Below are 21,343 nucleotides of genomic sequence, written 5' to 3' on the forward strand. Positions count from 1 at the left end.
GAGACAATCCAAGTATTTTTTCAGACATATTTAGAGAAGTTAAGACAGAGTTAGCACAAGTTAGAACAAAATGTACCCTATTTAGACTTATATAACTTAGTAGTGAATTTCAATAGGTTTCTAAGATGTTGATATAATATACTAGTTATTACCTGGTGATAAAACTGGAAAAATTATAATGCAAAATTCACTGTGCTCAAATCCTGAGATAGTGGGAACTCAACTTATCATGGTATATGAAAACAGTCCTCTTTACGTGAAGCTGTCAGAAATTTGTTTCAGAAGAAACTAAGTATTTTCCAACCGCGACTGATATCTAAAAAAGAATTTGGTAAGAGACCTTTAAAGACGCATTTCCTCATATCCTTGATTCAGGAGTCTGTTTCGCAGATATTTATGGCGTTTAAGGAAATCAGAGTAGTTGCACTTGCTTTAGCGTAGCGATCAATTATGAAATATAAATACCATATGCAGAAGATGCAAGAATATTGCTGCACAAGTAAGAAGGTAAGAAAGTAGAAGATTTTATAGTAGGACGCAGTTTAATACACTTGTGTCTAGCATACAAATGAGTCAACTTAAAGGTCATCCAAACGAATTAGTTTTAAGCATACTTATACAAAAAAGACTTTTACCTTTACCATTGTCTACAATACTTAAAAAAATGATTTTGCAAAAAACCTTGATTTCACAGCAAATATATCAAAAGTAAAAGCGATGGTACCATGATTAGAACAGGAAATGCAGGATCAAGTGATAAAGACAAGACTGAGAAACTGACAAAAAAAAAATAGTACAAATTAAACTAAGGAATACAAACGTTAAGTACAAAAATAAATGTCTGTAGTTTTTCTATATGTAGTATATAATTCTTAATTGACGCAAGACTTTAAGCAATATTTGCTTTGCTCATTGGAAGTACATATTTCTATATGACTTTTTTGCAAGATGACCTTTAAATGTCCCATGTATTAGATATGATTTATCTTGAACGAGAAAAAAATGAAACATTTACTTGTTGTTTTTGAAACACGATTTAACTTGCAACTTTAACGTCAGCAAGTCGCCAGTTAAGATTTGTAAATATATTTTACGATAAGCAGGGAATGATTGACAAAACTGATTTGCCAAAGATTTATGTTATTTCTATGTTAATAAACGAATTTGAATCAGTGTTTTAGTTTGATGAACTTTGATCTAAATTCAATCTACATGGGACGACTTTCGAAAGTGTACGTCGTGATATCGTTAAGACAAAAAAGGCTATTCAAAGTTCATTTGTTGCTTTACTGAAACTTCGGGTTTACAAATGCTATATAGCTGCAAACTTTTAAAGGACATTACTAACTTTGATGAACTTTAATCATGAATTGATAATGTTTAATTGTCAAATTTATTTAGAAATATACTTGTCAGTCATAACTACAGTCACAATGTTTCTATAAGTTATCCTTGAAAACACCTGTGAAATTTTGATATAAAACACATAAGTAACCGAACTATATTCCGAGATAATTGAGACAAACAATAGGCGATCTTTTGCAACATTTCATATAGACTGCAAACTATTAAAAAAACTGGTATATAAGATTTCTTGGTAATGTGTATAAAGAGAACATGTCTGACATTTTTTCTTATTTCATAATGACAATTTGGGGTCATCGAACTTTCATACGTGTTATATCAAGACAAAATAATGTTTGTAAATTTACCACATATAGTTAATGCCAAACATTATTTTAAAATAATTTAAAGACATTATTTTTACATCATTTCAAGCACTATTTTTTTCAATAAAAAAACAAACGTATGTACGATTTTACAAGACGACATTAAATACTGTTCCGTGTAATGAGTGTGATCTACCTTAATTAAAGCATATGTTGTTCTTAAATTTATATTAACAAACACATAAAACAATATCACTACTGAGTAATTAGCTTTAATTCAACACGACTCAAACAAGTATGTTAGTATCTTAATAGTATCTTAATTAAAGCTTATTTATTCGATTTTGATGTTAGAGTTGCATTCATATTGAAATGTATATAAACGTCATGTACGAATTTTGTACTGATGTGGAAACATATGACATTTGATTGCATTTGTTTTTTTTCCTTTTTTCGAAGTTCTTGCTCCTGATCGTTCATTAGATTTCCTATCAATCACCACCTTCTTCTTCATCGTCCTTGAACTCACGAAGTGCGACTCCAATTCCATAGAACATGTGTGCAACATTCTTGGATTTATATTTCATATTTTTCAAATCGTCAATTGTACATTGTAGATCTTGTGTTATAGGAACCATGGGACATTTGATTGTCGCAGCAACTCTAGGCCACACCCACTCTCTTTGAAGAGGGTTTGTAAAGTTTACTACACCCACAAAGTTCAAGATTAATGGAATCTCAATATTGTCAATTAAAATTGGGATTATTCGTTTTGTCTTTGCACCTGGAAATTAAAAAAGAAAACAAACTTAATAACTTAATGTTTATTGATTTTTTTTCAACATTGTGTCGTATTGTCCTAATCACATAGGGTAGGAATCATTAATGCTATTAATTTTGGTTGGTTTATTCGTTGTCTTTATATCCCACATTTAATTTTGCATTTTGAAATAATAATAATCATGTACGTTGACATATATATCTTGAAAATAGACACATTCATCTTGAAATTCGTAATTACTATTAGTGTTCTGGCATATACGAGACATGTATGTCGACTAACAGAGCATGCATCTAGAAGCCAATTGTTTTTGTCAACTATCAATCCCTTCGATAAATTTCCTCATACAATACATCCAAAAGCGAACATAAAAGTGTTAATTGTACTGAATACAATAATAAACTCCGATAGATGTTGTGATATTTAGGACTGACTGCAGAACGGTAACTTTCTGTATAAACCAAAGTTACACATAAAGCTTTGGTTACACAGGCAATTATTTTTCACCTGAAATTCATTTTAATCGAGCTTCACGTGAAATTCATGTGAAATTTACATGAAATTAACATGATTTTGATGTGAAATTCACTAAACACGAATTTCATATGATCATTTCGTGCGAATTTCACGTGAAGGTTCCAATCACCCGAATTTAACGTGAACTCTGTCACTTAGTTTATTTGCTCAATTCATGTGAAAATCATGTCAAATTCATGTGAAAATCATGTGAAATAATTTTGCCTGTGTAGGTATTATCTACTATTACATCTAATTGGTTTGTTAAACGTTGATTAGAGAATATTCATAATAATTGATGGCAAAGTTTGTGAACATTTCAATAAAAATTAAATTCAATAATAACTCCTTTCAGTTTGGATAACAAATTGTGTCCATTATCTCATAGAGAATTTTTTAATGTGTCTTTGACGTCATCAACCTTTTTAATGAAGTACTCGTTGTATTCTGATACTTAAAGTTTAGTTAGAAGGAAAGACTGTAATATTTTTTGGCCTATTTGGAATAACTTAAATGCCCGTGGTAAACACTTGAAAATAACTTACTGCGCAGGTCATCTAGTGTGCACCACGTGATTGAGTTTATTTCTTCATAGAACGAAAAAATGTAACAAACATTCCTTAATGGTTTGTGAGACATATATTAGTACTTACCTGGAGATAAGGACTGGGCGAATTTTAATGCAAAATCGCATTCTTCACTGTGTTCAAATCCTGTAGAAAGAATAACTATAACTCTTCTGCATCTGTAAAGAGAAATATCATTGACGCTCTAAAGGAAACTATGTATATGTATATATGTATATATATATATATAGGTCTGAAAAATTCCCAACGATATTAGAACTGTAAAGTTTGCGATGCAAATTTTTGATCGTTCTCTCCGCGGGACTCGAACTCGTATCGCTGTGACATCTATGACAACACCACCTGCACAAAGTCCAGCGCCCTAGACCGCTCGACCAGCTAGGCTATTTAAAAGTATTGCTTTCACTGAACTTGTCATTCCTCCTCGTAGGATTAATCTAGGGCTGTAACTTAGTACACGATGTATGGTAGTACGGGACATTTCATTTAGATGTTATTATGTAGGATAGAGGATCAAATTAATGATGCATGTCATGTCACAAAAAATCAATATTATACACACGTCTCAGAATGTGACGACTCTATTCGCTACACTGCTCCATCGGATCAAATTGATACAGGGAAGATATCTAAACGTATAGAAATGTCTGACAAATTCCCAAAGATGTTAGAACTATCAAATTTGCTATGCAAATTTTTGGTTGTTCATATATAAGGTTAAAAGAATGTCTTTCCATTTCAGTTTTCAACATTGCGTTTGCATCCCTATTTTTGACAGAACACTTTCTATTTCTGAACCTGTTGAAATGTTTCGATACTTTACTTTTTAGTGCGAAATAAATCTATTTCATTACCTTTCACCTTTAAGATTTTGTGATTACTGCCTTAGCCTTTTGCTAGTATTGTAATTTTATGAGAAATTAATAAGATACATGTCTAAACATTTCCTTAGTTAAGGAAAGCAAGGAATCAAGAATTCGAATAGTAATAAACAAAGATATAAATCAGTACTAACGACTAGACAGTAAAAATGTACGCAGTCAGTAAAGATAATGAAATAACCAAAATAGCATGCGTATTTAAACAAAAGTAAATTGGCAACATGGACTCACTAAAAACTGTAAGCATGGACCAGGAGAACCGGTGGGGTAAGCGTCTTATCCTTTCCGAAAAAGATAATTGTTTCAACTTGCGTAAAAAAAGTTGTTTTAGACACAGTAATGTATTTAACGAAATAAAAATATTTCAGTAGACTTTCCCTGTTATTGTTAGTACTTACTTATTAGCGATTGTTTCTGCCGTGTTAGGATATTTGTCTGTGCCAGCTAAGTCATCTCTTCCAGGGATAAACAGTTTTATGTTGTGTCTTTCACCTTCAAGTTCTTTAGCCATATCGACCATGAATTTGATATCTCTGTCTGTATTGGCATAAACCACAAAAGCATCGAATCTCTCGTCATCTAAGGTGGAAAATTTTGGCAGTCACTCTTTATTCTTTATGTTGTTCTTTAAAACCTACTCTTGGTCTACTTTTGATGATCAGCACATATGTTAGGAAAGTTGCGTTGCAAGATATCAATTAACCGATCAATTATAGGCTTTAGAGAGCCCAAATCTCTTAAATGGTGATATCTAACTTGATCAAAATGGTCAAAATAATGTGGCATAGAAATTGAGAGCTACTTAGTCATAATGGAGGTCAAATCTTGAGTGTCAAAGGAACGAGAGAATCAAATACCAGTAAAGAATTAGAAAAAAAATGTTAAAAACAAATGCCTTGATTCGTCTATCAACTGAAACTAAATTTAAACTTTTTGTTCCATTCAAGTGGGTATTGAAAAACTTCATAATTAAGCGTCAGTTCCTGTAAGAATCAGGCAGTAGGTGAACCATGGTACGAAAAAACATCATTTGGATAGTGTAATTTGACTATTTACACCATCAAAATCTAGGAAAACATACAAGAATTTCCATATCATGCTGAACCATTGAACTACAATTTCATTGAAATACACTGAAAATTTCAAAAAATCTCTTTTCTAACATTCTATTGAAAAAATTGAGAGCAAAGCCAGTGACGCAGAGATAAAAACAAATGGTCTTAACAAATAAAAAAGCATCCTTGAGTGATATTACATTGTCAGATCAGTGGGGTTTTGATATGCATGTTTCTGATTTTTCCAATTCTGTCCGATTTTTACAAACACTTATGCTTAAATACAAGTAAACCAAAACATTAACAGAAATCTAAACGCATTATGATTGATCAATATGTAAACTAAATAATATAACTACCTCCGAAACCAACGACACCAATCTTATGTTCATATGTATGACAGTCCTATATTAAGGTTATAATAGACCCACTGATATAAACACACTTATAACACATATACAAATCACTGCGGCACCATCTGAAAATGCCGTGAATGGGCTTGACATATCATATGTCTTACCTTTGACGTAGGCATGGGGGTTCGGTGGTCGCGGCGATCTCCTTGGAACAAGGGAAGTACTAGTATTAAAACGGTGACAAACGAGCTTATTGCATTTGGTGAAGCACTACAGTAAGAACAAAAAACGTTCTCCTAAAAAAAAAAAAAAAAAAAAAAAAAAAAAAAAAAAAAAACTTCGAACCGCCTCAAAACTTTCTAGCTATGGGCATGTTACCTGTCATCACTGGGGGGCTTGGCCTAGGAATAGATACATGTTGAGATCGTGACGTCTGATGTTCTATATCCTTTCCTGAAATACACCGTAAGTAGTGAAACAGTAAATTTTACCACATAATACTAATTATAATTTTAACATTATATCGAGCAACAATAACCCTTAAAATTTAGAAGAAACAGTATAATTCTTCAACCAAAACCAATAAATAAATAAATAAATAAAGCGTAGAAATTTGAATTCAGTACTATTGATAAATCATGTTGAAAGCAGGAGAATAGACGCGAAGATTTATTGGATTGCAAATTTAACTGAGAGTATTTTCTTTCTAAGATGACCGAGGTAACGATAAGTTTATTATGTGAATGTTTGTCTTTATATCGTTCAAGCTAAAACGTCAGTTCTTCTGTATGAACTTGGATTTTTCTTGAAAGGAAAATCAAGGGAACCAGGATTCGGGCGATAATTATAGAATATAATCAAAAGTTAACGAAAAGACAGGCAAAATAGACACACACAACAAAGAACATGAAGTAACTAAAATAACATGTACAAAGAAAAAAATGTAAATGAACAAATCGGACTCCACTAAGAACTAGAAAGATGGACCAGGTGCACCGGTAGAATGAACACCCTCTGCTTATCCAGAAATACTCGCAGGGTTGCTCATAAATGTCATGTCTGTGACACGGTGAACAAATTGGTTTTCATGGTGTAGATGGATACGTCAGAACGATCCACGAGTTCGTGATGACGATTATAGAACATTTGTGGCGATGACTTGAATCTTGTAGGAACTTATCATTGTTACTGAATATGAACATTATTCCTTGTTTTTTTTCCAAACGATTCGGGATATGTACAACGTAATTTTATTTACATATTTAAATGTCTTAACTTGCACGTTTGAGTGGCTGCACATAAATATAATTTGACTTCCTGTAGGCAACAAATATATGAACTTTTATTAAATACTACCTGGGTTAAAAAATGTGCAAGTAAACAAATCGTTTGAAACACTCCATTACTCCAATATATTAACTTGTAAAAAATTCCCCACTAGTTGTTAGCTTCTAAGTACTTACTTATATTCCTCTCGCATTCTGTGATGACATCCGGTCTCTGTATCCGCAGTAGATGTTGAATTAATCTGTCAATATTTGGTGCCAACTGTGCCCGTGTCGACCAGTTGTCTAAGAGAGCACATGTTGGACTGTCTGATTGTTCAAATTTCCGTATTTCTTGGTTACTATAGCCTATAACTTCTGCTAGCCCATACCAGTCACTAGTGAACTCCCCTATAACGAACCCCTCACTATCTAAGTAATTCGAAATTTGTTTCCTGGCACTCGTTCTAAGAGCAAGAATAGGAACGTTTTTGCTGAACTCGATCAAATCTTTGAAACCTTCGTGATCCGCCATTAGAAACTATAACTTCACTATACAGTACTTGACGATAATACTTTACACTAAACAATTCGGGTAACAGCTTATTTCCCCCAACACCTATGAACTATGTATATCTGTTTGATTAAGCCTAGTAAAAATACAATGTTTGAAGTATAAATCTTCCGGGATTCCCAACTCAATCGATTTCGATATTTTTATCGCTACATCATGACGATTCAGGTCTATATTTGGCAGATTTAAAGGGTCTAAAGAGAGATAGGTTTTCACAAGTTTAATCCTTAATGGTATACCGAGTAAAGCCTCACTTTACTTTAGGATGTATTCTTTTCTTAAAACTATTCCAATTGACTAAGACAGGAAACAGAAGTTTTTTTTCTACATGTGCGTGCCTATATGTTGATATTGATACACGTATGTTTATTGTATTCGTGTATTATAAACAAATATAAAGACAAAATAATGTTTGTAAATTTACCACATGATACTTAATGGCAAACATTATTTTAAAATAATTTAAAGACATTATTTTTACATCATTTCAAGCACTATTTTTTTCAATAAAAAAACAAGCGTATGTACGATTTTATAAGACGACATTAAATACTGCTCCGTGTAATGAGTGTGGTCTACCTTAATTAGTATTTTCAAACAAACCATGACTTGTCATCTATTCAAGATACTTTAAAAGTTTCTTCAATGGGAATAAGACTTCAATAATTTTAAAGTTGAATAAACAAGTATGATAGAGCATATTTTGTTCTTATATTTATTTCAACAAACACATAAAACAATATCACTACTGAGTAATTAGCTTTAATTCAATACGACTCAAATACGTATGTTAGTATCTTAATAGTATCTTAATTAAAGCTTATTCATTCGATTTTCATGTTAGAGTTGCATTCATATTGAAATGTATAAAAACGTCATGTAAGAATTTTGTACTGATGTGGAAACATATGACGTTTGATTGCATTTGTTTCTTTTTTCCTTTTTTCGAAGTTCTTGCTCCTGATCGTTCATTAGATTTCCTATCAATCACCACCTTCTTCTTCATCGTCCTTGAACTCACGAAGTGCGACTCCAATTCCATAGAACATGTGTGCAACAGCCTTGGATTCATATTTCATATTTTTCAAATCGTCAATTGTACATTGTAGATCTTGCGTGAAAGGAACCATGGGACATTTGATTGTCGCAGCAACTCTAGTCCACATCCACTCTGTTGGAAGATGGTTTGTAAAGTTTCCTACACTCACAAAGTTCAAAATTAATGGAATCTTAATATTGTCAATTAAAATTGGAATTATTCGTTTTGTCTTTGCACCTGGAAATTAAAAAAGAAAACAAACTTAATAACTTAATGTTTATTGATTTTTCAACATTGTGTCGTATTGTACTAATCACATAGGGTAGGAATCATTAATGTTATTAATTTTGGTTGGTTTATTCGTTGTCTTTATATCCCACATTTAATTTGGCATTTTGAAATAATAATAATCATGTACGTTGACATAGATATCTTGAAAATAGATACATTCATCTTGAAATTCGTAATAACTATTAGTGTTCTGGCATATACGAGACATGTATGTCGACTAACAGAGCATACATCTAGAAGCCAATTGGTTTTGTCAACTATCAATCCCTTCGATAAATTTCCTCATACAATACATCCAAACGCGAACATAAAAGTGTTAATTGTACTGAATACAATAATAAACTCCGATAGATGTTGTGATATTTAGGACTGACTGCAGAACGGTAACTTTCTGTATAAACCAAAGTTACACATAAAGCTTTGGTTACACAGGCAATTATTTTTCACCTGAAATTCATTTTAATCGAGCTTCACGTGAAATTCATGTGAAATTTACATGAAATTAACATGATTTTGATGTGAAATTCACTAAACACGAATTTCATATGATCATTTCGCGCGAATTTCACGTGAAGGTTCCAATCACCCGAATTTAACGTGAAGTCTGTCACTTAGTTTATTTGCTCAATTCATGTGAAAATCATGTGAAATTCATGTGAAAATCATGTGAAATTCATGTAAAAATCAAGTGAAATAATTTTGCCTGTGTAGGTATTATCTACTATTACAGCTAATTGGTCTGTTAAACGTTGATTAGAGAATATTCATAATAATTGATGGCAAAGTTTGTGAACATTTCAATAAAAATTAAATTCAATAATAACTCCTTCCTGTTTGAATAACAAATTGTGTCCATTATCTCATAGAGAATTTTTTAAATGTGTCTTTGACGTCATCAACCTTTTTAATGAAGTACTCGTTGTATTCTGATACTAAAAGTTTAATTAGAAGGAAAGACTGTAATATTTTTTGGCCTATTTGGAATAACCTAAATCTGCAGGTCATCTAGTGTGCACCACGTGATTGAGTATATTTCTTCATAGAACGAAAAAATGTAACAAACATTCCTTAATGGTTTGTGAAACATATATTAGTACTTACATGGTGATAAGGACTGGGCGAATTTTAATGCAAAATCGCATTCTTCACTATGTTCAAATCCTGTAGAAAGAATAACTATAACTCTTCTGCATCTGTAAAGAGAAATATCAGTGAGGCTCTACAAGGAAACTGTGTATATGTATATATAGGTCTGAAAAATTCCCAACGATATTAGAACTGTCAAATTTGCGATGCAAATTTTTGGTCGTTCTCTCCGCGTGACTCGAACTCGTATCGCTGTGACATCTATGGAAACACCACCTGCACAAAGTCCAGCACCCTAGACCGCTCGGCCAGCTAGGCTATTTAAAAGTGTTGCTTTCGCTGAACTTGTCATTCCTCCTCGTAGGATTAATCTAGGGCTGTAACTTAATACACGATGTATGGTAGTACGGGATAGTTCATTTAGATGTTATTATGCAGGATAGAGGATCAAATTAATGATGCATGTCATGTCACAACAAATCAATATTATACAAACGTCTCAGAATGTGACGACTCTATTCGCTACACTGCTCCATCGGATCAAATTGATACAGGGAAGATATCTAAACGTATAGAAATGTCTGACAAATTCCCAAAGATGTTAGAACTATCAAATTTGCTATGCAAATTTTTGGTCATTCATATATAAGGTTAAAAGAATGTCTTTCCATTTCAGTTTTCAACATTGCGTTTGCATCCCTATTTTTGACATAACACTTTCTATTTCCGAACCTGTTGAAATGTTTCGATACTTTACTTTTTAGTGCGAAATAAATCCATTTCATTACCTTTCACCTTTAAGACTTTTGTGATTACTGCCTTAGCCTTTTGCTAGTATTGTAATTTTATGAGAAATTAATAAGATACATGTCTAAACATTTCCTTAGTTAAGGAAAGCAAGGAATCAAGAATTCGAATAGTAATAAAAAAAAGATATAAATCAGTACTAACGACTAGACAGTAAAAATGTACGCAATCAGTAAAAGATCATGAAATAACAACAATAACATGCGTATTTAAACAAAAGTAAATTGGCAACATGGACTCACTAAAAACTGTAAGCATGGACCAGGAGAACCGGTGGGGTAAGCGTCTTATGCTTTTCGAAAAAGATAATTGTTTCAACTTGCGTAAAAAAAGTTGTTTTAGACACAGTAATGTATTTAACGAAATAAAAATATTTCAGTTGTTAGCTACATGACATGAAGTCGAAGACTTTCCCTGTTATTATTAGTACTTACTTATTAGCGATTGTTTCTGCCGTGTTAGGATATTTGTCTGTGCCAGCTAAGTCATCTCTTCCAGGGATAAACAGTTTTATGTTGTGTCTTTCACCTTCAAGTTCTTTAGCCATATCGACCATGAATTTGATATCTCTGTCTGTATTGGCATAAACCACAAAAGCATCGAATCTCTCGTCATCTAAGGTGGAAAATTTTGGCAGTCACTCTTTATTCTTTATGTTGTTCTTTAAAACCTACTCTTGGTCTACTTTTGATGATCAGCACATATGTTAGGAAAGTTGCGTTGCAAGATATCAATTAACCGATCAATTATAGGTTTTAGAGAGCCCAAATCTCTTAAATGGTGATATCTAACTTGATCAAAATGGTCAAAATAATGTGGCATAGAAATTGAGAGATACTTAGTCATAATGGAGGTCAAATCTTGAGTGTCAAAGGAACGAGAGAATCAAATACCAGTAAAGAATTAGAAAAAAAAATGTTAAAAAACAAATGCCTTGATTCGTCTATCAACTGAAACTAAATTTAAACTTTTTGTTCCATTCAAGTGGGTATTGAAAAACTTCATAATTAAGCGTCAGTTCCTGTAAGAATCAGGCAGTAGGTGAACCATGGTACGAAAAAACATCATTTGGATAGTGTAATTTGACTATTTACACCATCAAAATCAAGGAAAACATACAAGAATTTCCATATCATGCTGAACCATTGAACTACAATTTCATTGAAATACACTGAAAATTTCAAAAAAATCTCTTTTCTAACATTCTATTAAAAAAATTGAGAGCAAAGCCAGTGACGCAGAGATAAAAACAAATGGTCTTTACAATTAAAAAAGTATCCTTGAGTGATATTACATTGTCAGATCAGTGGGGTTTTGACATGCATGTTTCTGATTTTTCCAATTCTGTCCGATTTTTATAAACACTTATGCTTAAATACAAGTAAACCAAAACATTAACAGAAATCTAAACGCATTATGATTGATCAATATGTAAACTAAATAATATAACTACCTCCGAAACCAACGACACCAATCTTATGTTCATATGTATGACAGTCCTATATTAAGGTTATAATAGACCCACTGATATAAACACACTTATAACACATATACAAATCACTGCGGCACCATCTGAAAATGCCGTGAATGGGCTTGACATATCATATGTCTTACCTTTGACGTAGGCATGGGGTTCGGTGGTCGCGGCGATCTCCTTGGAACAAGGGAAGTACTAGTATTAAAACGGTGACAAACGAGCTTATTACATTTGGTGAAGCACTACAGTAAGAACAAAAAACGTTCTCCAAAAAAAAAAAAAAAAAAAAAGAAAAAAAAAAAAAACACTTCGAACCGCCTCAAAACTTTCTAGCTATGGGCATGTTACCTGTCATCACTGGGGGGCTTGGCCTAGGAACAGATACATGTTGAGATCGTGACGTCTGATGTTCTATATCCTTTCCTGAAATACACCGTAAGTAGTGAAACAGTAAATTTTACCACATAATACTAATTATAATTTTAACATTATATCGAGCAACAATAACCCTTAAAATTTAGAAGAAACAGTATAATTCTTCAACTAAAACCAATAAATAAATAAATAAATAAAGCGTAGAAATTTGAATTCAGTACTATTGATAAATCATGTTGAAAGCAGGAGAATAGACGCGAAGATTTATTGAATTGCAAATTTAACTGAGAGTATTTTCTTTCTAAGATGACCGAGGTAACGATAAGTTTATTATGTGAATGTTTGTCTTTATATCGATCAAGCTAAAACGTCAGTTCTTCTGTTATGAACTTGGATTTTTCTTGAAAGGAAAATCAAGGGAACCAGGATTCGGGCGATAATTATAGAATATAATCAAAAGTTAACGAAAAGACAGGCAAAATAGACACACACAACAAAGAACATGAAGTAACTAAAATAACATGTACAAAGAAAAAAATGGAAATGAACAAATCGGACTCCACTAAGAACTAGAAAGATGGACCAGGTGCACCGGTAGAATGAACACCCTCTGCTTATCCAGAAATACTCGCAGGGTTGCTCATAAATGTCATGTCTGTGACACGGTGAACAAATTGGTTTTCATGATGTAGATGGATACGTCATAACGATCCACGAGTTCGTGATGACGATTATAGAACATTTGTGGCGATGACTTGAATCTTGTAGGAACTTATCATTGTTACTGAATATGAACATTATTCCTTGTTTTTTTCCAAACGATTCGGGATATGTACAACGTAATTTTATTTATAATATTTAAATGTCTTAACTTGCACGTTTGAGTGGCTGCACATAAATATAATTTGACTTCCTGTAGGCAACAAATATATGAACTTTTATTAAATACTACCTGGGTTAAAAAATGTGCAAGTAAACAAATCGTTTGAAACACTCCATTACTCCAATATATTAACTTGTAAAAAATTCCCCACTAGTTGTTAGCTTCTAAGTACTTACTTATATTCCTCTCGCATTCTGTGATGACATCCGGTCTCTGTATCCGCAGTAGATGTTGAATTAATCTGTCAATATTTGGTGCCAACTGTGCCCGTGTCGACCAGTTGTCTAAGAGAGCACATGTTGGACTGTCTGATTGTTCAAATTTCCGTATTTCTTGGTTACTATAGCCTATAACTTCTGCTAGCCCATACCAGTCACTAGTGAACTCCCCTATAACGAACTAAGTAATTCGAAATTTGTTTCCTGACACTCGTTCTAAGAGCAAGAATAGGAACGTTTTTGCTGAACTCGATCAAATCTTTGAAACCTTCGTGATCCGCCATTAGAAACTATAACTTCACTATACAGTACTTGACGATAATACTTTACACTAAACAATTCGGGTAACAGCTTATTTCCCCCAACACCTATGAACTATGTATATCTGTTTGATTAAGCCTAAGAAAAATTCAATGTTTGAAGTATAAATCTTCCGGGATTCCCAACTCAATCGATTTCGATATTTTTATCGCTACATCATGACGATTCAGGTCTATATTTGGCAGATTTAAAGGGTCTAAAGAGAGATAGGTTTTCACAAGTTTAATCCTTAACGGTATACCGAGTAAAGCCTCACTCATTGGGTAGCGTTTATATAGGATGTATTCTTTTCTTAAAACTATTCCAATTGACTAAGACAGGAAACGGAAGTTTTTTTTCTACATGTGCGTGCCTATATGTTGATATTGATACACGTATGTTTATTGTATTCGTGTATTATAAACAAATATAAAGACAAAATAATGTTTGTAAATTTACCACATATAGTTAATGCCAAACATTATTTTAAAATAATTTAAAGACATTATTTTTACATCATTTCAAGCACTATTTTTTTCAATAAAAAAACAAGCGTATGTACGATTTTATAAGACGACATTAAATACTGCTCCGTGTAATGAGTGTGGTCTACCTTAATTAGTATTTTCAAACAAACCATGACTTGTCATCTATTCAAGATACTTTAAAAGTTTCTTCAATGGGAATAAGACTTCAATAATTTTAAAGTTGAATAAACAAGTATGATAGAGCATATTTTGTTCTTATATTTATTTCAACAAACACATAAAACAATATCACTACTGAGTAATTAGCTTTAATTCAATACGACTCAAATAAGTATGTTAGTATCTTAATAGTATCTTAATTAAAGCTTATTCATTCGATTTTCATGTTAGAGTTGCATTCATATTGAAATGTATAAAAACGTCATGTAAGAATTTTGTACTGATGTGGAAACATATGACGTTTGATTGCATTTGTTTCTTTTTTCCTTTTTTCGAAGTTCTTGCTCCTGATCGTTCATTAGATTTCCTATCAATCACCACCTTCTTCTTCATCGTCCTTGAACTCACGAAGTGCGACTCCAATTCCATAGAACATGTGTGCAACAGCCTTGGATTCATATTTCATATTTTTCAAATCGTCAATTGTACATTGTAGATCTTGCGTGAAAGGAACCATGGGACATTTGATTGTCGCAGCAACTCTAGTCCACATCCACTCTGTTGGAAGATGGTTTGTAAAGTTTCCTACACTCACAAAGTTCAAAATTAATGGAATCTTAATATTGTCAATTAAAATTGGGATTATTCGTTTTGTCTTTGCACCTGGAAATTAAAAAAGAAAACAAACTTAATAACTTAATGTTTATTGATTTTTCAACATTGTGTCGTATTGTACTAATCACATAGGGTAGGAATCATTAATGTTATTAATTTTGGTTGGTTTATTCGTTGTCTTTATATCCCACATTTAATTTGGCATTTTGAAATAATAATAATCATGTACGTTGACATAGATATCTTGAAAATAGATACATTCCTCTTGAAATTCGTAATAACTATTAGTGTTCTGGCATATACGAGACATGTATGTCGACTAACAGAGCATGCATCTAGAAGCCAATTGTTTTTGTCAACTATCAATCCCTTCGATAAATTTCCTCATACAATACATCCAAACGCGAACATAAAAGTGTTAATTGTACTGAATACAATAATAAACTCCGATAGATGTTGTGATATTTAGGACTGACTGCAGAACGGTAACTTTCTGTATACACCAAAGTTACACATAAAGCTTTGGTTACACAGGCAATTATTTTTCACCTGAAATTCATTTTAATCGAGCTTCACGTAAAATACATGTGAAATTTACATGAAATTAACATGATTTTCATGTGAAATTTACATGAAGTTAACATGATTTTCATGTGAAATTCACTAAACACGAATTTCATATGATCATTTCGTGTGAATTTCACGTGAAGGTTCCAATCACCCGAATTTAACGTGAACTCTGTCACTTAGTTTATTTGCTCAATTCATGTGAAAATCATGTGAAATAATTTTGCCTGTGTAGGTATAATCTACTATTACATCTAATTGGTTTGTTAAACGTTGATTAGAGAATATTCATAATAATTGATGGCAAAGTTTGTGAACATTTCAATAAAAATTAAATTCAATAATAACTCCTTTCTGTTTGGATAACAAATTGTGTCCATTATCTCATAGAGAATTTTTTAAATGTGACTTTGACGTCATCAACCTTTTTAATGAAGTACTCGTTGTATTCTAATACTAAAAGTTTAGTTAGAAGGAAAGACTGTAATATTTTTGGCCTATTTGGAATAACCTAAATGCCCGTGGTAAACACTTGAAAATAACTTGCTGCGCTGGTCATCTAGTGTGCACCACGTGATTGAGTTTATTTCTTCATAGAACGAAAAAATGTAACAAACATTCCTTAATGGTTTGTGAGACATATATTAGTACTTACCTGGAGATAAGGACTGGGCGAATTTTAATGCAAAATCGCATTCTTCACTGTGTTCAAATCCTTTAGAAAGAATAACTATAACTCTTCTGCATCTGTAAAGAGAAATATCAGTGAGGCTCTAAAGGAGACTATGTATATATATATATATATATATATATATATATATATATATATATATATATATATATATATATATATATATGTATGAAAAATTCCCAACGATATTAGAACTGTCAAGTTTGCGATGCAAATTTTTGATCGTTCTCTCCGCGGGACTCGAACTCGTATCGCTGTGACATCTATGACAACACCACCTGCACAAAGTCCAGCGCCCTAGACTGCTCGGCCAGCTAGGCTATTTAAAAGTATTGCTTTCGCTGAACTTGTCATTCCTCCTCGTAGGATTAATCTAGGGCTGTAACTTAGTACACGATGTATGGTAGTACGGGACATTTCATTTAGATGTTATTATGTAGGATAGAGGATCAAATTAATGATGCATGTCATGTCTCAAAAAATCAATATTATACAAACGTCTAAGAATGTGACGACTGTATTCGCTACACTGCTCCATCGGATCAAATTGATACAGAGAAGATATGTAAACGTATAGAAATGTCTGAAAAATTCCCAAAGATGTTAGAACTATCAAATTTGCTATGCAAATTTTTGGTCGTCCATATATAAGGTTAAAAGAATGTCTTTCCATTTCAGTTTTCAACATTGCGTTTGCATCCCTATTTTTGACAGAACACTTTCTATTTCCGAACCTGTTGAAATGTTTCGATACTTTACTTTTTAGTGCGAAATAAATCCATTTCATTACCTTTCACCTTTAAGACTTTTGTGATTACTGCCTTAGCCTTTTGCTAGTATTGTAATTTTATGAGAAATTAATAAGATACATGTCTAAACATTTCCTTAGTTAAGGAAAGCAAGTAATCAAGAATTCGAATAGTAATAAAAAAAAGATATAAATCAGTACTAACGACTAGACAGTAAAAATGTACGCAATCAGTAAAGATCATGAAATAACCAAAATAGCATGCGTATTTAAACAAAAGTAAATTGGCAACATGGAATCACAAAAAAATGTAAGCATGGACCAGGAGAACCGGTGGGGTAAGCGTCTTATCCTTTTCGAAAAAGATAATTGTTTCAACTTGCGTAAAAAATGTTGTTTTAGACACAGTAATGTATTTAACGAAATAAAAATATTTCAGTAGACTTTCCCTGTTATTATTAGTACTTACTTATTAGCGATTGTTTCTGCCGTGTTAGGATATTTGTCTGTGCCAGCTAAGTCATCTCTTCCAGGGATAAACAGTTTTATGTTGTGTCTTTCACCTTCAAGTTCTTTAGCCATATCGACCATGAATTTGATATCTCTGTCTGTATTGGCATAAACCACAAAAGCATCGAATCTCTCGTCATCTAGAACGATAAAGTAAAGGTTGAAAATTTCGGCAGTCCCTCTTTATTCTTTATGTTGTTCTTTAAAACCTACTCTTGGTCTACTTTTGATGATCAGTACATATGTTAGGAAAGTTAGGAAAGTTGCGTTGCAAGATATCAATTAACCGATCATTTATAGGCTTTAGAGAGCCCAAATCTCTTAAATGGTGATATCTAATTTGATTAAAATGGTCAAAATAATGTTGCATAGAAATTGAGAGCTACTTAGTCATAATGGAGGTCAAATCTTGATTGTCAAATGAACGAGAGAATCCAATACCAGTAAGGAATTAGAAAAAAATGTTAAAAACAAATGCCTTGATTCGTCTATTAACTGAAACTAAATTTAAACTTTTTGTTCCATTCAAGTGGGTATTGAAAAACTTCATAATTAAGCGTCAGTTCCTGTAAGAATCAGGCAGTAGTTGAAACATGGTACAAAAAAACATCATTTGGATAGTGTAATTTGACTATTTACACCATCAAAATCAAGGAAAACATACAAGATTTTCCATATCATGCTGAACCATTGAGCTACAATTTCATTGAAATACACTGAAAATTTCAAAAAATCTCTTTTCTAACATTCTAATGGAAAAGTTGAGAGCAAAGCCAGTGAAGCAGAGATAAGAAAAAAAGGTCTTTACAAATAAAGAAAGCATCCTAGAGTGATATTACATTGTCAGATCAGTGGGGTTTTGACATGCATGTTTCTGATTTTTCCAAACACGTATGCTTAAATACAAGTAAACCAAAACATTAACAGAAATCTAAACGCATTATGATTGATCAATATCTAAACTAAATAATATAACTACCTTCGAAACCAACGACATCAATCTTATGTTCGTATGTATAACAGTCCTATATTAAGGTTATAATAGACCCACTGAAATAAACACACTTATAACACATATACAAATCACTGCGGCACCATCTGAAAATGCCGTGAATGGGCTTGACATATCATATGTCTTACCTTTGACGTAGGCATGGGGGTTCGGTGGTCGCGGCGATCTCCTTGGAACAAGGAAAGTACTAGTATTAAAACGGTGACAAACGAGCTTATTACATTTGGTGAAGCACTACAGTAAGAAAAAAAAACGCTGTCCAAACAAAAAACAAAAAAAAAAAACAATAAAAAAAAACAAAAAAAAAAAAACACTTCGAACCGCCTCAAAACATTCTAACTATGAGCATGTTACCTGTCATCACTGGGGGGCTTGGCCTAGGAACAGATACATGTTGAGATCGTGACGTCTGATGTTCTATATCCTTTCCTGAAATACACCGTAAGTAGTGAAACAGTAAATTTTACCACATATTACTAACTATAATTTTAACATTATATCGAGCAACAATAACCCTTAAAATTTAGAAAAAACAGTATAATTCTTCAACCAAAACCAATAAATAAATAAATAAATAAAGCGTAGAAATTTGAATTCAGTACTATTGATAAATCATGTTGAAAGCAGGAGAATAGACGAGAAGATTTATTGAATTGCAAATTTAACTGAGAGTATTTTCTTCCTAAGATGACCGAGGTAACGATAAGTTTATTGTGTGAATGTTTGTCTTTATATCGATCAAGCTAAAACGTCAGTTCTTCTGTTATGAACTTGGATTTTTCTTGAAAGGAAAATCAAGGGAACCAGGATTCGGGCGATAATTATAGAATATAATCAAAAGTTAACGAAAAGACAGGCAAAATAGACACACACAACAAAGAACATGAAGTAACTAAAATAACATGTACAAAGAAAAAAATGGAAATGAACAAATCGGACTCCACTAAGAACTAGAAAGATGGACCAGGTGCACCGGTAGAATGAACGCCCACTGCTTATCCAGAAATACTCGCAGGGTTGCTCATAAATGTCATGTCTGTGACACGGTGAACAAATTGGTTTTCATGATGTAGATGGATACGTCAGAACGATACACGAGTTCGTGATAACGATTATAGAACATTTGTGGCGATGACTTGAATCTTGTAGGAACTTATCATTGTTACTGAATATGAACATTATTCCTTGGTTTTTTTTTCAAACGATTCGGGATATGTACAAAGTAATTTTATTTATAATATTTAAATGTCTTAACTTGCACGTTTGAGTGGCTGCACATAAATATAATTTGACTTCCTGTAGGCAACAAATATATGAATTTTTATTAAATACTTTCTGGGTTAAAAAATGTGCAAGTAAACAAATCGTTGAAATATTCCCTTACCCCAAAATATTAACTTGTAAAAAATTCCCCACTAGTTGTTAGCTTCTAAGTACTTACTTATATTCCTCTCACATTCTGTGATGACATCCGGTCTCTGTATCCTCAGTAGATGCTGAATTAATCTGTCAATGTTTGGTGTCAGCTGTGCCCGTGTCGACCAGTTGTCTAAGAGAGCACATGTTGGACTGTCTGATTGTTCAAATTTCCGTATTTCTTGGTTACTATAGCCTATAACTTCTGCTAGCCCATACCAGTCACTAGTGAACTCCCCTATAACGAACCCCTCAATGTCTAAGTAATTCGAAATTTGTTTCCTGGCACTCGTTCTAAGAGCAAGAATAGGAACGTTTTTGCTGAACTCGATCAAATCTTTGAAACCTTCGTGATCCGCCATTAGAAACTATAACTTCACTATACAGTACTTGACGATAATACTTTACACTAAACAATTCGGGTAACAGCTTATTTCCCCCAACACCTATGAACTATGTATATCTGTTTGATTAAGCCTAATAAAAATACAATGTTTGAAGTATAAATCTTCCGGGATTCCCAACTCAATCGATTTCGATATTTTTATCGCTACATCATGACGATTCAGGTCTATATTTGGCAGATTTAAAGGGTCTAAAGAGAGATAGGTTTTCACAAGTTTAATCCTTAATGGTATACCGAGTAAAGCCTCACTTTACTTTAGGATGTATTCTTTTCTTAAAACTATTCCAATTGACTAAGACAGGAAACAGAAGTTTTTTTTCTACATGTGCGTGCCTATATGTTGATATTGATACACGTATGTTTATTGTATTCGTGTATTATAAACAAATATAAAGACAAAATAATGTTTGTAAATTTACCACATGATACTTAATGGCAAACATTATTTTAAAATAATTTAAAGACATTATTTTTACATCATTTCAAGCACTATTTTTTTTCAATAAAAAAAACAAACTTATGTACGATTTTATAAGACGACATTAAATACTGCCCCGTGTAATGAGTGTG

General features: G+C 32.5%; 2 protein-coding genes and 1 pseudogene across 3 annotated transcripts; all 3 read right to left on the reverse strand.

The window, feature by feature from the left end:
• Positions 1–1,379: 1,379 nt before the first annotated feature.
• Positions 1,380–14,659, reverse strand: LOC148612042 (myeloid differentiation primary response protein MyD88-like; annotated as a pseudogene). Its single transcript, XR_015924299.1, has 6 exons — positions 13,820–14,659; positions 12,734–12,808; positions 11,343–11,523; positions 10,117–10,208; positions 8,265–8,961; positions 1,380–1,866 (listed from the first exon to the last, which is right to left on the reverse strand). The product of XR_015924299.1 is annotated as a myeloid differentiation primary response protein MyD88-like (transcript).
• Positions 1,927–7,927, reverse strand: LOC148612043 (myeloid differentiation primary response protein MyD88-like). The gene is made up of 5 exons (XM_088593143.1): positions 7,310–7,927; positions 6,225–6,299; positions 4,834–5,014; positions 3,621–3,712; positions 1,927–2,454 (listed from the first exon to the last, which is right to left on the reverse strand). Exons 1-5 carry the CDS (start codon positions 7,644–7,646, stop codon positions 2,162–2,164), a joined length of 978 nt encoding a protein of 325 aa, XP_088449269.1. The 5' UTR covers positions 7,647–7,927; the 3' UTR covers positions 1,927–2,161.
• Positions 14,660–14,896: 237 nt separating the features above from the next.
• LOC148612044 (myeloid differentiation primary response protein MyD88-like) lies at positions 14,897–21,317 on the reverse strand. The gene is made up of 5 exons (XM_088593144.1): positions 20,393–21,317; positions 19,306–19,380; positions 17,899–18,079; positions 16,646–16,737; positions 14,897–15,471 (listed from the first exon to the last, which is right to left on the reverse strand). The coding sequence occupies exons 1-5, from the start codon at positions 20,727–20,729 to the stop codon at positions 15,179–15,181; spliced, it is 978 nt and encodes a 325-aa protein (XP_088449270.1). The 5' UTR covers positions 20,730–21,317; the 3' UTR covers positions 14,897–15,178.
• Positions 21,318–21,343: the final 26 nt, after the last annotated feature.

The sequence above is a fragment of the Perna viridis genome, chromosome 7, assembly GCF_037379345.1.
Source record: "Perna viridis isolate PV_CMFRI_1.1 ecotype Kerala chromosome 7, ASM3737934v1, whole genome shotgun sequence".
In the NCBI taxonomy this organism is placed as follows: Eukaryota; Metazoa; Mollusca; class Bivalvia; order Mytilida; family Mytilidae; genus Perna; species Perna viridis.